The 16,519-nt window shown below is 34.3% G+C and overlaps 1 protein-coding gene across 3 annotated transcripts in view; it reads right to left on the reverse strand.

The window, feature by feature from the left end:
- Positions 1 to 16,519, reverse strand: part of LSAMP (limbic system associated membrane protein) — a 771,452-nt gene that overhangs the window by 30,790 nt on the left and 724,143 nt on the right. For 2 of the 3 annotated variants that reach the window (XM_031959689.1, XM_031959687.1), the window contains exon 7: positions 13,829 to 13,864. The exons of the other annotated variant lie outside the window; for it this stretch is intronic. In XM_031959689.1, the coding sequence (XP_031815549.1) occupies positions 13,829 to 13,864 (36 nt within the window). The remainder of the gene's footprint in view (positions 1 to 13,828; positions 13,865 to 16,519) is intronic. 3 annotated transcript variants of the gene reach the window in all.

Genomic DNA, 16,519 nt, shown 5'->3' on the forward strand with positions numbered 1-16,519 from the left:
CAAACTTCTATCAATTCTACCTCTGAAATGCATCTCACATCTGTCCCCTCCTTTCTATCCTCACTGCCACCTAATTTTTGCTAATTACTTCTCATTTGAACCATTGCGATAATCTTGCATCTGGTATCATCTTTAATCTTTGTCTTACAACTCATTGAAAATGGTGATGGATTAATTTTTCTTTAGCATGACTAACCAAAGTAGTCCTTTTTAAAAAAACAAACCCCCCCAAAAAAAAACAAACAACATCTTAGTGGTACTTCTATCAATTAACTGTCCAGATTCATTCATCTAAGTGCTAGTCAGATATTGGTATTGAATAGACACCTGCAGATTGATAGATTTGAGCCTAACCTATTATTCAACTTTGTCTCCCCATGCCTACTACATTCTAGTCAAATTGAATTCTTGACTGCTCTGAATTCACTGGATGCTTTAAAATGTAGCATCATAATGAAGTGCTTACAGAAGCAATTGGGAGCAATGAAAATATCACTGATTCTGGGGAAATAGGGTTTAAGTTCACATCTCTCCAGTGATTATTACTTGTATTACACTGAACAAAAAACTGAATCTCCTCCAGATAAAGTTTTCACATCTATAAAATGAAATGATTGAACTAGGTGGCTTTTTTTTTTCTTACAGTTCTGGACTTAGGAATCAATGATTCTATCTAAGCAAGGAACTTTGTAATAGTAATAATTGTAGTAGTAATAAGAACAACTTTAATGACATTAATAACAAGAAGGAATACAAATCTATGAAATCAGATTATTATGGATCTCATACTAGCATCAGTTTTGAAGATCAATGGGAAAAACAAGTAACCAAGCATTTTATTACATGGCTACTGGGTACAAAGAAATATCAAGTTCTGGTATACAAAGAGAAAACAAAAATAAGTCTTTCCTCTTCACAAGATGACATCCTGCTGGACTTACGTTTTTGGCACTATATTTGCAATAAGCTATGAGAAGACAAAACTCATAAGAAAAGACCCTAACATTGAAAAAGATTGAAGACAAAAGTAAAAAGGAATGGCAGAAAATGAGACAGAAAGATAATATCATGGAAATAATGAATATGAATTTGGATAGACTTCAAGAGATAGTGGAGGATAGAAGAAATTGACATGCCATGTTCCATGGGGTCATAAGGAGTCAGATGAAACTGAACAATATCACATGATAAAAAATAGTTAAAAAGTCAATAAACTGGAAAAAATCAGAAAGACAGTTTGGCATTACTTCCAGGGGCATTCATCCTAGAGTCCATTGTTGTTTTAAAATATTCTGATAACTATTTTAATATAATCAGTTTCCTTTAAATCTATGTATTTTATTTTGTGCATTGAAAACATTATTTCTATTGAAGATCAGATTGCTAAAGTGATTCATGACACACTCAAAAAGATTAATCTTTTTTAAATTTTAATTAAATTTAATTAAACTCCTGGGTTAGAACAGCTATCCGGTTCCATAGCTGATCACCTTTTTGTTTGTTCAACTGAGTTCATGCAAACCCTGTGAAAGGCTAGGTAAGGAGTGAAGGAAGTAATTTCTGAGTAAGTCAAACACTCCTAATGCAATGAAATGGCAGTGTAATAAAAATGCACATCAAATGGATTAAACTGTTTAACTCCTGAAAGTAACCTATGGTTTATTTCTGATTTTAGCATAATGCAGTATTTTATGACCCAGCTTTAGACACCAAGCTCTGGATTTGATCACACAATATAGCTTGTTATAGACAGGGTTGTCTCACTAAGCACTTTAAATAATACACATCCCAAGAGTTTCATGAAGTCTTCTATACTAGATAATCTTACCCTAAATTCCAAAGTTTGCTTATTCAGTCTGAAAGGTTTAACTTTTAATAATCAAATAATACAAACGCTGAAACACACATGAAGAGTGAAATCTCCTTCATGAGGTTTCACTGTGCTTATCCACAAAAAATACATCTATTAGGAAAAATTAGATGTTTGGATGAAAAATGACATTATGTACAATTAAAGGATATGTACATCTGGATGTAGCAGGCAGTTAGATGACATGGTGGATAGAGTTTCAGACCAGGAATTAGAAAGACTCATCTTTCTGAGTTTAAATCCAGTCTCAGATATATAATAATTGTGTGACTGTGGGAAAGTCACTTTACCTTGTTTGCTTCAGTTTCCTCAATTATAAAATGATCTGAGAAGAAAAAAGTCAAACCACTGCAGTATCTTTGCCCAGAAAGCTTGTGTCAGACACAACTAAATGATTGAATGACAACAAACATCAGAACATATCACATACAAATATTTTAGATTTTTTTTGTTCATTAGTATCTGAAATCTTAGTCCTCCTTTACATTGTTGAACTCAAACACAAACAAAGTCATTTATTGAACTTAGTCTAAAAACCATTATATATTTTCATATTTAAATACGTATGATATGCTGCATCTCCCACCCTCTCTCTCAGTCTCTCTCTGTTTCTGATCTCTCTGCCTCTCTCTTTCTCTTGACTCTGTTTCTTAGATGAGAAAACTGAGGCCCCAAAATATAAATTAATAGATTTGCCAAGGATGACACCTTGGGCCACCTCTTGGTACAACAGGGCCACTTGGTTTCAAGTCTGGTGTTGTTCTGATTGTGCCATGATGATTTAGCACATACAGGCCTGCTTTGAATCCTATTTAAGATTTAAAAAAAATATTATTAGAAGTATTGGTTTCCTATGGACCCCAAGGCAGCATAATACCCTTAATTGATCAAGATTTTCTTCTTAACATGATGGTCCCTTCAAGTACAAAATTAATATTATATGACTATAGTCTAAGACTACATGTTTATTACAGAAGTTGAGAGAGAAGGGTGGGGAGGGAGGGAGGGAGGGAGAAAGAGAGAGGAGGAGGAGAGAGGAAAGGACGAAGGGAGAGAGACCCAGTCCTAAGCATTCCTCGGATAATAACATAGTTACCTGATTCATTATAAGAGGGGCTTATCTATATAATCTTGACCAACAATCTTAATTTGGCTCTGGGCAAGATTAAAAAAAAAAAAAAGCTAGGAAAATACATTTTCCCCCTTAATGGTTACAGAATTACACAATTTTCAGTAGGCTGACTTTAAATAAAGGATGAATATTGGAGGGAAGAGGAGTACAGTTTTTACAATTTACAATTTAAGAAATCTGCATTACAGATGCAATGTAAGAAATTACAAATTAAGAAATAAAATAACACACTTAACAATAAATTCCACATGTCTAATAAAATTAATTTTCATTGTCAAAAATCAAAAAGACCCCAAGTGTAGGTTGGTCCATAATTTTAGTTTCATATCCCCAAATGAGGGTTCTCTTTATATTTCTAATAATCAGAAACTGTAAAAGAAGGAAAACTAGAAAATCATAGCATTCTAAATAGGAGTGCAAGTGGAGAGTACATCTAAGTAAATGAGGGATAACGCAAAGACTTGAGCTATATCTGGAAAATGGGTATGTCAGGAGAAAGGAGACAATCTTTGGGAAGTGAAGGATACAGGAGACAGCACTTGAGAGTGACCAATTTGATAAACTTACCTGCCTAGAACTTTAGAGGGAAAAACAATCTTAGAGGCCATCTAGAACAACATATTTATTTTACAGATGAGGATGTTGTGGACTGTTGCACTTTAATGATTTATCCTGAGGTGCACAGGTAGTTCTGTGGTTACCTGGCAGAATCTGCATCTGAAGGCAGTTCCTCCTGGCCCCATATCTAGAATTCTTTTCATCCTTACTACAAATAAATTATCCATGTTACTCTCATAAAGTGGAGAACAAAGAGAAGTGAATGCTACCTTTAGACTGGGCTTTTAGCAGTTATCTCTTCAAACTCCTTAAATTCTAATTAATGCAAAATGTATAATTCCAGAGGAAGAGCACCTATTTAAATGCCTAAGCAGTTTTCAAACATATAGGAAAACTACTGACCAAAGTGTTGTGAATTTTGAGGCATAAGGCCCGATAGAGAGCAAAAACAGGATCAAAAATCATTCAAATCCCAAAAAGGATCCTTCTCTATTGCTCTAAGCATTGTTCATCTTAGCAAGGATGTTCTTTTATAGTATTGGGTCTTATGGATTTGAGAGATGGGGAGCTGAAGCTGACTATCCCACTGTGAAGAATAGGGAATGAATTGTAATGATTAGCATGATATTAGTAAAGCAATTGATAGATTGTATCATTGCTCCTTTGTGTTAAAGATGCATGTGCATGTATAAATGTGGAAATACTTTCTTTTACAATCAAGATGGTGATAAGCCAAACAGTGCTGTGAGCTATGTGGGGTGCTTGCTTCCCCAGTGTCCAATTAGGAAGTGTAAAAGACTTTTAAGATATTTCCTCCCCTACTGATGTGTGGTAGATATAAACAGGCTATTCTCAAAGGATGCTTGGTGAGTGGTCTGCATATACCCACCATGCACCTGAGTACATTTGAACACCTTAAATTGGAATTCCAAGCTCATTATATCTTGCTGTGTCCTGATGTTATAGGTGTGTTTCTTCACAGCAGGGCACAGGGGAAGGATTGAATGTGGAACTGTTATGGTCCTTTTTTTCTTTTCTTGTAAGTGCTTCTTTATCTTAATAACTATAAATATCCTGTAATGATAAAAGAACATCCTAATGCTATGGAGACCATGTTAAGACAAATGGATACTATGGTTAATTTCTGTCCCCTTTAAAAGTGGGTGTTTCTTCCAGATGTGTTAGTTTTAGCATTCACATTTAATCTCTAGTTTCCAGTCAAGGAATTCCCATAGGAAAGACATGTTTCATAAAATCTTTTCCTCTGGTTTCCTTCCAAAGACACATTTTTGGTAGGGAAACCTAGGTGATAAATTTCTAGTGCACAGCTGTTCTATTAGGAACAAGGAAATCAACCCTACAAGCCAATCTGCCAGTTTGACAGGAGAGGTTAGAAAGGGTAAAGCATTATAATAAGGACTGGGAGGAGCTTCAAAGTAAAGTGACCTGAATTTTGAGTGAGAAGATCTGGGTTCAAGACCTGCTTTTGCCTATTAGGAACTGTGTGACCTTTATTTTTATAGGCCTTAACTTCTTAATTCCTAATTTGTAAAATGAAGAATTTGAACTGATTAATCTCAAAGATCTCTTTTAATCGGACACAGATTACTTGGAGACTACGCTGCTATAAATGTATAATTTCATGGAGAAAAGGAAACATGAATTGAAGGAATATTAAGACCAAAAGGGAATTGAGTGTATTTACCCTGTAGTTATGGTATAACCAGAAATTCTGGTGTACCTGGAAAACACCACAAAATATACCAGAGCAGGTAGCTGAAAATTACTCTCAAACCAAATTCACTTGGGGCATGGAAAGGTGCATAAAGGAGGAAGAGATACACCAGGGTGAAACTCACCAGAGATGAACTCACACTCATCTGTAGGGAAAGAATTCTACATCTGATAACTTATTCCTTTAACTATGCTTGTTAGCTCAGTTGCTTCTTTTTATTAAAGGAGAATAGCATTGTCAGCACTAATTAAATTTTATAAGCTCTAATTATTTATGTATTTATTTAAAATTATATTTTATTATAAAATCACATTTCATATTTTAAAACAAAAATGTTTTACACACCCACATCCACACCCACACCCACACCCACACCCACACCTTTATATAGTCCTGATCTCCCTAGCCTAGTTATTGCTCTGGCTTTGTGGCCTGGGCTACTCTGGTAAACACATATGCTAATCACTCAGAAGGATTATGTTTAACTTCCTTAAAAGAATTGCTTTGCATCTTTGAATGAAAAAGGTACATTCCGGTTTTCTCCAGGGCTCTATGACTCTGAAAAGAGCAGAAGAAACCATCTTATCTAACTCTGTCCAGTAATGTCATTGGGAATGGTGACTATCATTCTTAGAGAGAATATTAACAGTGGAGTATAACTTCCTCAGTAGAGTATACTTAAATGTTTGAAAAACATGAACAGCTTTATCTGTCTACTCAATTCCTTGGTTTTCTCACCTTTTTTAGAGAAGGAATCCATCCTTTGCTTCTACAAATATAATTTCTTTCTTTTTAGGCTGCTCTAATTCATGCTAATTAAAATGATGAGGCAGTCAATTACTGAAACTTAATTCCCAAATGTAAATGTTTCTGTGAAAGTTATTTTCCCCCCTCAAAGAACAGAACTATTTCCATGTTATTAAAATTCAGTAGAAACTTAATTTAAATATAAAATAATGTAATATATATGTACAGACATACATGGGTATTTGTATGTATATTCACCTTAAAAATCCTTGCAAATACTAGAAATTTAAATAGTGAAGTGGTGAATTAGAGCAGGGTGATTACTGTAAAGAATTGACCACCATAGAAAGGAGGAGAATGAGATTTCAGAAACACTAGGACAAGCTCCCTGGCCCCAAATTATCTTCTTCTCCATCTGTGGATAGATCCGTGAACTTCCACTGTCAGAATTTCATCCATTTGGTTTTAAAGCTTTGATTCCTCTTAAAATCCCAACCTCCTGGGAGAGGTAATACTTTAAAGCTTCTGTCAGTCATTTGTACATGAAGAACAAGATGACATTGGGTGGCCCGAGGGTAGAGAGAAGGAAAGGGAGAGGGAGGAGAGAAGGGCACAGAACTGGAAAGACAAACTTCATCTACTTCATAATTTTGCCCAAGGCCTAAACTGAATGCAGGATCTCTATACTAGTTGAAATACAAAAAGTGACTGTACTTATATTTTATAGCACTTGTATGGTTGCAGTGGAAATCCTTAAATATTAGGTGGGATGATTGAGTGAGGTAGGAAAGCTCACTACAGGGAATTCTTGATTATTCTCATGTGGATTAACCAAACTGCCACCTATTCTGCTGTGACAGAAAATGACAGCTTTGTGTAATTTAGAACAGAGAAGTAACAGTTTTAAACTAAAATTTTGATTCATCAATACTTTCTTATATTTGCATAATACTTTACATTTTATAAATAATTTCTTCTTATATTATTTGATTGTTACAGAATAGGGCTGGGCCTGGTTGTACCTATCTGACGAGTTTTTCTAAGGATGCCTCTTTTATGAATGTATTCTAAGAAAAATATAGTTTAAAGAAAATGAAACCCAAAGACTGTAACTTGTTCAAAGTCACACACCTTCCAAGTAGCAGTCTCAAGACCAAACTGAGAAAAGGAGAAGGAGAGAAAGAGAGAGAGACAGGGAGAAAAAAAGCTAATATCTATTCTACTGTACTGCCATATGTAATGTATTCTTATATATGCTGCCTATATATATAGAAATACCTATTTACACATAGTAACATGAGTATTTATAATAACTAACATTTATATAATACTTTCAGGTTTGCAAAGTGCTTTACATATATTATCTTGTTTGAGCCTCACAAGAATTCTATGAAGTAGGTCCTATTCATATTTTATTGTAAGAAACTGTGTGTGTGTGTGTATATATATATGTGTGTGTGTGTGTGTGTGTGTGTGTGTATACATATATAAACACATATATGTGACAATTAATGTTAATTTTTAAAAAATTCAGTTATGCAAAGCTATAAATGTTTGTGTGCACATATATACATAGTTTACATATATACACATGGGTGTATATATAGGCATATACATATACCTATGTACATATATTGCTATACGTACATTAATGCACATATATACACACATACACATGTAATATGCATAAAGAATATCAGTCAACAAACTTTTTCAAGTACCTATGTACCAGGTACTATGATAATGTATGAATAGGTATTTTGTCTATATATTTATACATATTACCTATACACATATATGCATTATACTATATCAAACATTTATATACATGCATATGTTTACATATTTACACCTTTTGTTATTTTTGATTGATTGTTTTCTCCATTAAGATGGGTTGACTATAACACTTTTGTATAAAGTTCTTCACAATGATCAAGATCACAGCAACATCAAAAACTCAATTTTTTTTAAGCTTTCCCTGTTGTCATTTTATCAAACAATACCTTGAGGCACATGGAATTTTAAATCTATTCATAAATACAAAAACAGATCTATAAGTGTTAAAACACATCTTCCATACACATTTATGTGTGTACACACATAGATATTTGTGTATATCTTCTCTATTAAGTAAATATAATAATAATGACCTAAAAAGCCAGCCATCATTTTCATTATAGGTGATGTCTTATATGGAATGAATGTAGCTTCACTGGCATTCATCTACATGGGATAATTTATTTGTATTTTTCCATTTAATTTTACTATGCTTTCTTATTGTGGGAACTATCATAACCCAAATAATAGGTAGGACATCCCCCTATTTTGCAAAAAAATTTTTTTTTACTAATGCCAAGGTCCATTAAAAGTGTGTGTTTGTACACAGAGACACATAACATATACAAACATATATAGAGGTATACTTATACATGTGTGTATACATACATATATGAACACAACACATATATGTAGCTGTGTGACATTTTAATGTCATTTTAGTAAACAAAACCCAAATTAAATTTTATTATGTGTGTTTTAGTTCAATAGCATTCCTTTCTCCAGGTCTTATACCTGTCCCATCACTGTACATTCTGGAGAACACCAAAGGTTAATGGAAACAGCGTGCCCTCATTAAGCTCTCTTTATGGAAAGGAGCTGGTAGCTTGTATTATGAGATGTCCAGAGAGTGAAATGCCACTAACACACCATGAATATTGAGCATTCATCATAATCTGGCCTCTGTCTAATTTTGCAAAAGTGCCCAAATTCTACTAGAGATTACCAATTAAAAAAAATCAAGAAATGACCATTGTGCCCCTGAATATGACTACTCTTAGTTTCATAAGAATCTTTCTTCCAAGGAATTCAAAAGTCCATCATGCATTCCAATTTATGCATACTTAAAACACTAATTGGTGAGTATGTACAAGTTACTTTCCCATTTAAAAGATGGAGAAACTGAATGACAGAAAATTATGCAAGCAATTATCTGGGCTAATATACATGTACATCTAAATAAGTCTAGGTATATCTGTGAGTTTCAGTTTATACCTCTATTGCTGTGTATACAATAAAGATGGATAATTTTATCAGTGTTGAGAATTTATTTCACAGAGAGTAACTTATGTGTGGTTTAATAGGTCAGGGGATTACAGATTTAGAATTATAAGGGTTGAGGGTCTCAGAGGTCATCAGATATAGCCCCTTTATTTGAAGGGTAAAATAAAGGAGAAAACTGAGCTTCAATAGGTTAAACAATTTTCATGATTAATAGAGGCAAAGGTGGAACATGACCTAGGTCCATCTTCTGATTTCAGGTCTTTATGACCAAGTAACGTGGCTAAGTAGCTATTCAGAGTCACACAAATATTAAGCATTAGAGATGGGATTTAAAATCAAGTCTGCCAGGCTTAGAATTCTATCTACTTATACCATGTTGCTTTTGTGTATTTGAATATAGATATTAAAAAATACATGTATCTGTTGAGGGTAACCATGTGCATCTTCGTAGGATGGCTATTCTGTACAGTGCATTATTAAAATGGAATTTTAGTGAGGATTATCAAATGAGAGAGAAAGCCAACATGCTATTTGTTCTGATGAGGTAAAATGTCTGTTGTAATAAGGAACTGGAGGACTCACTCATTAATACTCTAGGTGATGTCCTAGAGGGAATGAATGGAACTGTACTGTCATCTGCATGGAATAGCATGTTTGCAGTATTTTCTATCCTGTTACCTTTCCATCACAGTGGCAGCTGACACAGATAATCCATTCCCTCTAGTACCAGGTAGGGGCAGGAAGGTGTCTTCCCTCCTTTGTCTGTGGGACACAGGCTTTTGCTGATGCCAGGGTCTGTCAGCATGTACATCAGACTCTACTCAGAAGGGAAATGTGCCAGGCTGACTTAGAGTTTCTGCAAGCTTGGTTTGTTTGTGAGATTTTTTTAAAAGAGAGCTTTAGACAGCTGTATTAATCATGCAAACCCAGCCATGTGCAATGTGTTTTATCAACAGAAAAACAGGGACTGAATAGTAACCAGCTCCTGAAAAGACCCAGTGCAAAGCCTGAGTCTAGAAGATAAACTGAACATTTCCTGAACCCACTTGCCATTCTGGGTTAGTGAATGGAAAGGCTGTTCCCTTGGGATAATAATCAGATGGGAGGCAAATTTGTTAGACAAAATTCCAAAGTGATTTGCAAAGTAGAAGAGGCTGGAGAAGAGGTGAACTGAGCATAAGAACAGTTTTTTTTTGCCTATTTAGTCAAGAGGATATTTCATACAGAAATAGTAGGAGATTTTCACCACCTTTACCACCACAGCCCTTCATATTGCTTTTAATTTCTTAGGCAGGTTCCATCCTTACATTTTGAACACAGAATTTTCCTTGCCTTCATGAATGAAAGCTATATTAAAGAAAACTTACAGCTAGGGGATTGAGTGGAACTACGGAAGTCCAAGTGTTCAGAATGAGGTCTTAGGAAATAGTGTGAAGTCTTACAAAAATGAGGAGTGTTTTCTTAGCTTTTCAGATCTGTCTATGTCTCTCTCTTCTCCTTTTATAATTCATCATGTTCTCCGCACTGATGCAGTCAGAAGAGGGATATGCAAATATATGCAATCCAAGGCTCATTTCAGAATAAATAAATCTAAATTAAAATTAATGAAAAAACACCTAACAGAAACAGGTTGAAAAATGAAGTAAGGGTTGCAAAAAGGATGTGTCTCTGTTTTAGGAAAGAGATGGGGAAATTTTTAAAAGTTTAATTGGTCATGGCAAATGCAAGCCAATCTTCGGTGTCATTCCAACTACTAATATTATTATTGCTACTGCAGAAAAATCAAGCAATGTGATGAGAGGAACTCGAGGGAAATCCTTCTGAGTTATTGAGACTTGTTTTTGTTTAATCACAGCTTGAAAGGGGCTTAGGACAAGGTTCCTGCTGAGACACTGATGTCTGAAACCAAGTCTGCTTGATGAGCCATCCAGGGTGGGGTTGGAGGGGAAAGCTTCACATGAGGTTTATTAACAGAAAGAAATTGGAATTAAATGCATTTTTTATTAAAGTGAAAAAGCAGGGAGAAAAAAATTTCTTTAGGCTGTGAGGAAAAAAATTATCTCAAGAATTGTTTCCCCTTACATGAGTTCAAAGCACTTAGTGTAATTCAATAACCAATAATTATTTAAAGTGTCAGTAAAGCAAGGATTCAAATTCAGGGGTTCAGAAGAGACCTATGAATAGATCACCCCAAAATGCCTTAAACTCCAAGATGACAATAAAACATACTCTCCGTAGAGGTTAGAAGTACTGAGTTGAAGCAGTACAAGGGATACTTGAATCTTACTGTTAATCATTCTTATTGAGCATGTCAAATGCTATCTGCAACCTGGAGGAGCAGGAGTATGAAGACAGTAATTCAACTCTAACACACCCATTTCATTATTGGAAATACAAGACTTGTAAGATTGGTTCTTGTCCCAGGTGATTCCCAGCAGTTACCTCAAATCTCATTGAATAACTTTTCAGTTTCCACCACCAGCAACCCAAAGCATTAGTACTAGGTTAAACTATAATGCTACAAGCTATTTGAACTAAGAAAAAACTAACTACAGTCTATCTATATTGTAAGATCAAACTAGGGCCATTCTCCAATCAACACTGGGGAGGGGGAGGAGAATTGAAAAAGATCTCACTTTTCTATGGGCTCTTTCCCCACCGTAGTCAATTTCATTAATTAATCTCTCTTTCTGAATGACTTGTGAAATATTTTTCTGGATGTTTTTTGTTATGGTAAGACATGATTCAATGAAATATTTGAATTGGCAAAAGTGGCTGGGAAATAGTATCCACAGAGTTTGCATGGAATTCTAGGGAAATTGGGCAATGCTCACCTATGAATAGAGGTGAATAGATTGAATAAAACTGCCTCTTTGAAAATGTTATTCTTCAGGATAAAATGTTACTGTGCACATGCTGCACCTGAAGATGTTTGCAAAATGTTAACACATTTTTCAATAACCCCAAGACAAAAAGACTTATAATAAATATAATCTTTCAAGAATCCCAAACATTTTTTCACAAATACTAAAACTGATAAAGGAAATATGTCTCTCTCTTTTAAAAAAACATTTTTATGTTTATTGCGTTCTCAACTAATATTTTTTTTTTTCTGATGATTCATTGTGATATAGAGGTAAACCTGGCCCCTCAAAGAATCAGAAGTCTGGAAGATCCTACTCCGAATTGGAAAGGCTTTGAGTAAAAATCTATAATGACTTAATGCTTAACATGTGGGGACCAGCCTAAGTTGTTTATTTATTTGGTTGTTTTTGTTTTTGGCTATAGAGACTCACAAAATTGTCTACTAAGACATGTGAAGATTAGCATCTGTACCAGTGGAGGTATTTTTCCTTATAATTTTCTGAATAACGGGAATAATGTGTTTGTGTGTGTGTGTGTATGTGTGTGTGTGTGTGTGTCTGAGGCAAGACAGGCTTTGTGTATGTTCCTAGGAAAATTTCTGCTACAGCAGGACTTCCTTCTTTTCCCTTCCCCGCCCCAAATTTATGTGAATGCATACTGTAGATACTGCTTAAAGGCTGATTGATGCTATTCTGTTGAGTTAGCAAGTGATCATTTGAAGTCAACATAAGAAATCCCTGACTAATTTAAAAATGCACATAAAATATGTTTGCAATGAATTTATATATATATATATATATATATATATATATATATATATAAAGCAAATTATTGGTAATTTTAAAAACTAGGGCAAAATGGGTACAGGTATTCAGTTTTGATGAGTCTTAAAGCATGATTCTTCTCTAACTCAAGCAGCAGTAGTACTGTACCTTTAATTCGTTGTCTGAATATATTTCACTTATGGTGCATACAATAATCATGTTTAATTGGATTTATTTTTTCAGACTCTGCCCCTCATGGCCTACTTTCCTACTTTTTTCATCTCTTTGAGGGATATTTGCAAATCACTTTCTGGGATTTAATTTTAATGGTAGGTTGGTTTCATTTTGGACTTTTCTTTCTTTCTTTTTTTAACCTTGCTTAAATTTTATTTGCCAATTTACTTTTAAATAGCCTTAAGTTATAGGGCTGTGGCTGTAGCTTGCATCTAAATTTGATACAGATGGCATAATTTAACTTGATTGTCCATGCAGAGATTTATTAAAATGAACACAAAATGTTCACCTTGGCTTCTTTGCCATTACTTTCAAGAAGATCGCATAAGAGCCTATGTCCTAGAATTATCTAATTCAGATAATATGGTAAATTGGGCAATATGTGAAAAGATTTTCCACTAATTTTATCAAGACCTTTTGGTTTAGATTGGCTAGCTCTCCACATGCAAGGGTAGTTAATCTATCTGTTCTTGTTTCTTGGGGATATAGAACTAAGTTGATTTTCACATTAAAAAGGGAGATTTGGGTAGTTAGCTGCTGCTGCTGCTGCTATAAAGCAAAAAGTCTTTGAACAGCTTTATTTCTGGGTATTTGGTACTGTCACCCTGACTCCTGATCAAATACTAGCAGACCAGACAGCAGCTATAAAGTGTAAAAATACTTTAAACAGGGTCACTGAACTGTATCATGCCTATCACATTTGAAGGTATGCTATCATTGGTGTTCTATCTGAAGGTGTAAGCAAGAAGAATGATTCTTATTGAATGTGAATTTTGTGAATTGTTTTCCCCTCCCTAGGTTTAAACATGAAGATGATGGAGAATGACCCTGCAATAGCATAGTGTGATAGAAACCATACTGACCTTGATTAGGGTTGGGGATTGTGGGTAAAACTCGCTCTGAAGGGGAAAAACAGTAAGTGTCATGAAGAAAAATATATACAAGTGAACTTCTCATTTCTAGCTATAAAGCAAATATAAAATTATAACTTTCCATTCTAACTGGATTTTAGAAATGGTAGATGTAATTCCACTGACAGGTTATGTTGTATGTCTCCTGTTGATAATAGAATACCTCAAGAAAAACTATCCAATGAAAACCAAATATTAGCTATGAAATAGGAGAGAAAAAACAAAATAATTGTTAAGTAGCAGTACTAAATGGTGCCTACCTTTTATTAGGAAAACTATTATCCAGTTGAAGATACCATTTAAAAAGTAGTATTTCTCAACAAAAGACATTTGGAGTTCAGACCACCATTGTTTAGACCACCTGATGGATCACATGATGCAATAACACCATTTCCTAGTGTAGTGATTTCTGAAATCTAGTCTTACCATTGGACAATCAAGCTTCATTGGACATAGTTTCTCCTCTTAAATGCTCATACCAATTTTAATTCACCCTTCTCTATCAGTCCATCCCAATTCTTTTCATCAAATCCACCACACAGAATACTTTTAAAATGCTTTACATTATCAAGCTTCTTAACTAACATGTTTTTTTGCTTCTTCGTTTTCACCAACCTGGCTGTCATAACTATTATATTCCATAATTTTTTTGACAATGTTTAGATAGACATAAGGCTATCACGTTTAAATACTAACAGTTTCTTTCCCATAGTCTCTTTCACATTAAAGATAGGAAGAAAAAGAAGTGTTTTTCTGTGTGTATGTTACACATATTTATAATAAACAGCATATGGATGTGAATGTATTCTTATTTTATATATATATATATGTTTTGTGTGTTTCATATATATGCACATATATAGAATATATGTGTGTATATATATATATATATATATATATATATATATATATTTGTGTGTGTGTGTGTATACACATACAAAACACTTCTTTTTTTGTTTCCTGACTCATACACAAATATTACCACCACATCCCCAAACTGAAGTTTTTTGACAGCTAATCTAACTTGTTTGATTTTTGTCAAGTCAAAGAGAGGTACTTCTTTTTATGGTTAAATACAAAGTTTGTATGCAATTAATATGACTTTTAAAACTTGAAATAAGGGCATTTTTATTTCAATTCAATTCCAGAAGTTTTTTTATCATTTATCTACTGTATACAAGGCATTACTCTTTGCACCGAAGATGAAAAGAAAATGTGGCATTCTTTAAAAACCACCCTTTTGTTCCATTTTCTACCTTGCCTTTCACAGGTTATTCATCTGACCTTAAAATACAAATTGAATTGTGTCACCTTCTGATAAGTTCTCTCTGCAAACTGACTCATTGAATCAAGCCTCTGTCTTCTATTATTTTTATTCCCTTTAGCTAAATGCATCCAAAGGGCCCCTCTTTCTCTCTTTGAATACAGTGCTGGGGACACCTCATAAATCTCATAAATATCTATGTATATCTAGACTAGGCCTGTGATTTCACTGATCAAGGGAACTCTCAGATTATGAAATTTCCTCTACCAAAACAGTCTCTCTGTTTTATCCACTATCACTCTCTTATGGTTATGATATACACACTCTCTCTTTCCTCATTCCCTTTCTCTCTATAGATATATTTCCACATATCTGGGCATGTACACATATATGCATGCATATTTTCTATTCTATCATCTTCTACTCTAAACTTATGGAAAGTAAGTTAGACTTTGTAAGGATACAACTTCTAATAACGTGTTGGCCACTTGAAATTTGGAACAGCAGAGTACTAAACTTTGTTTGGATAAGCTGAAAGTATTAATCTGAAATGATGAGTTTCCTAAGCATATTACAATTCAGCAGGTCAATAATAGCTCAATGAACAATTGGAATTTACTCATCTAAGAATCGAGTAGATAATTCAAACTTCTACTAGTAATTTGGCATATCTCCAGCCTAGAAAAGAAATATCTAGACTTCTTAAAGCATTTATACAGCAGTAGGAGAGCACTATCCTATGTTCTACTCCATCTACCTTATTTTATTTTCATTATTACTATTATTATTCAGGCTGTTTAAATGTCTCAACTTAATATTTTCTTCTCACACTGTTCACAGTTGGGTAAATGGTCTGTGCCCTCATTTTCATATGGCCATTTATAACATTGCTAAGTCATTCCTCCCACCTTCTATTCATCACCCTTTCAATTTCTTCTCACCTTATTATCATCATTTTAACTCCACCCTGTAATCATCATCCCTCCCATTACACCTTATTAGTTATTTTATTCTCCTAATGCTATCTTAGTGCCTGATCACTCCCTAGTCTCTTCTCCATCCCAGCTTTTTAGCTTCACTCTTCCATTATCTCTCCAATGCTATTATTATTTCCCCACCCTATCCCATTATACCTGTATACCTCATTATTACACCTCTGATTTTCTGGACAAATCTAAGAGTGCCAAATGAAACAGGATGTAGTAAGCACCTTTTGCATGGAAGTCACAGAATCTTTCGGTCCCAGTTTTTCTCAGGGTACTAATCACATTAACCTGTTCTCTGGGTTTTGGAGGTGGCTGATACTATAGTGGGAAAGTACAACTCAACAACAGACCAAGAAATCAAATAATCAGAAACCTGATTTCAACTTTAACAGC

Source organism: Sarcophilus harrisii, chromosome 3, assembly GCF_902635505.1.
Source record: "Sarcophilus harrisii chromosome 3, mSarHar1.11, whole genome shotgun sequence".
Taxonomy (NCBI): Eukaryota; Metazoa; Chordata; class Mammalia; order Dasyuromorphia; family Dasyuridae; genus Sarcophilus; species Sarcophilus harrisii.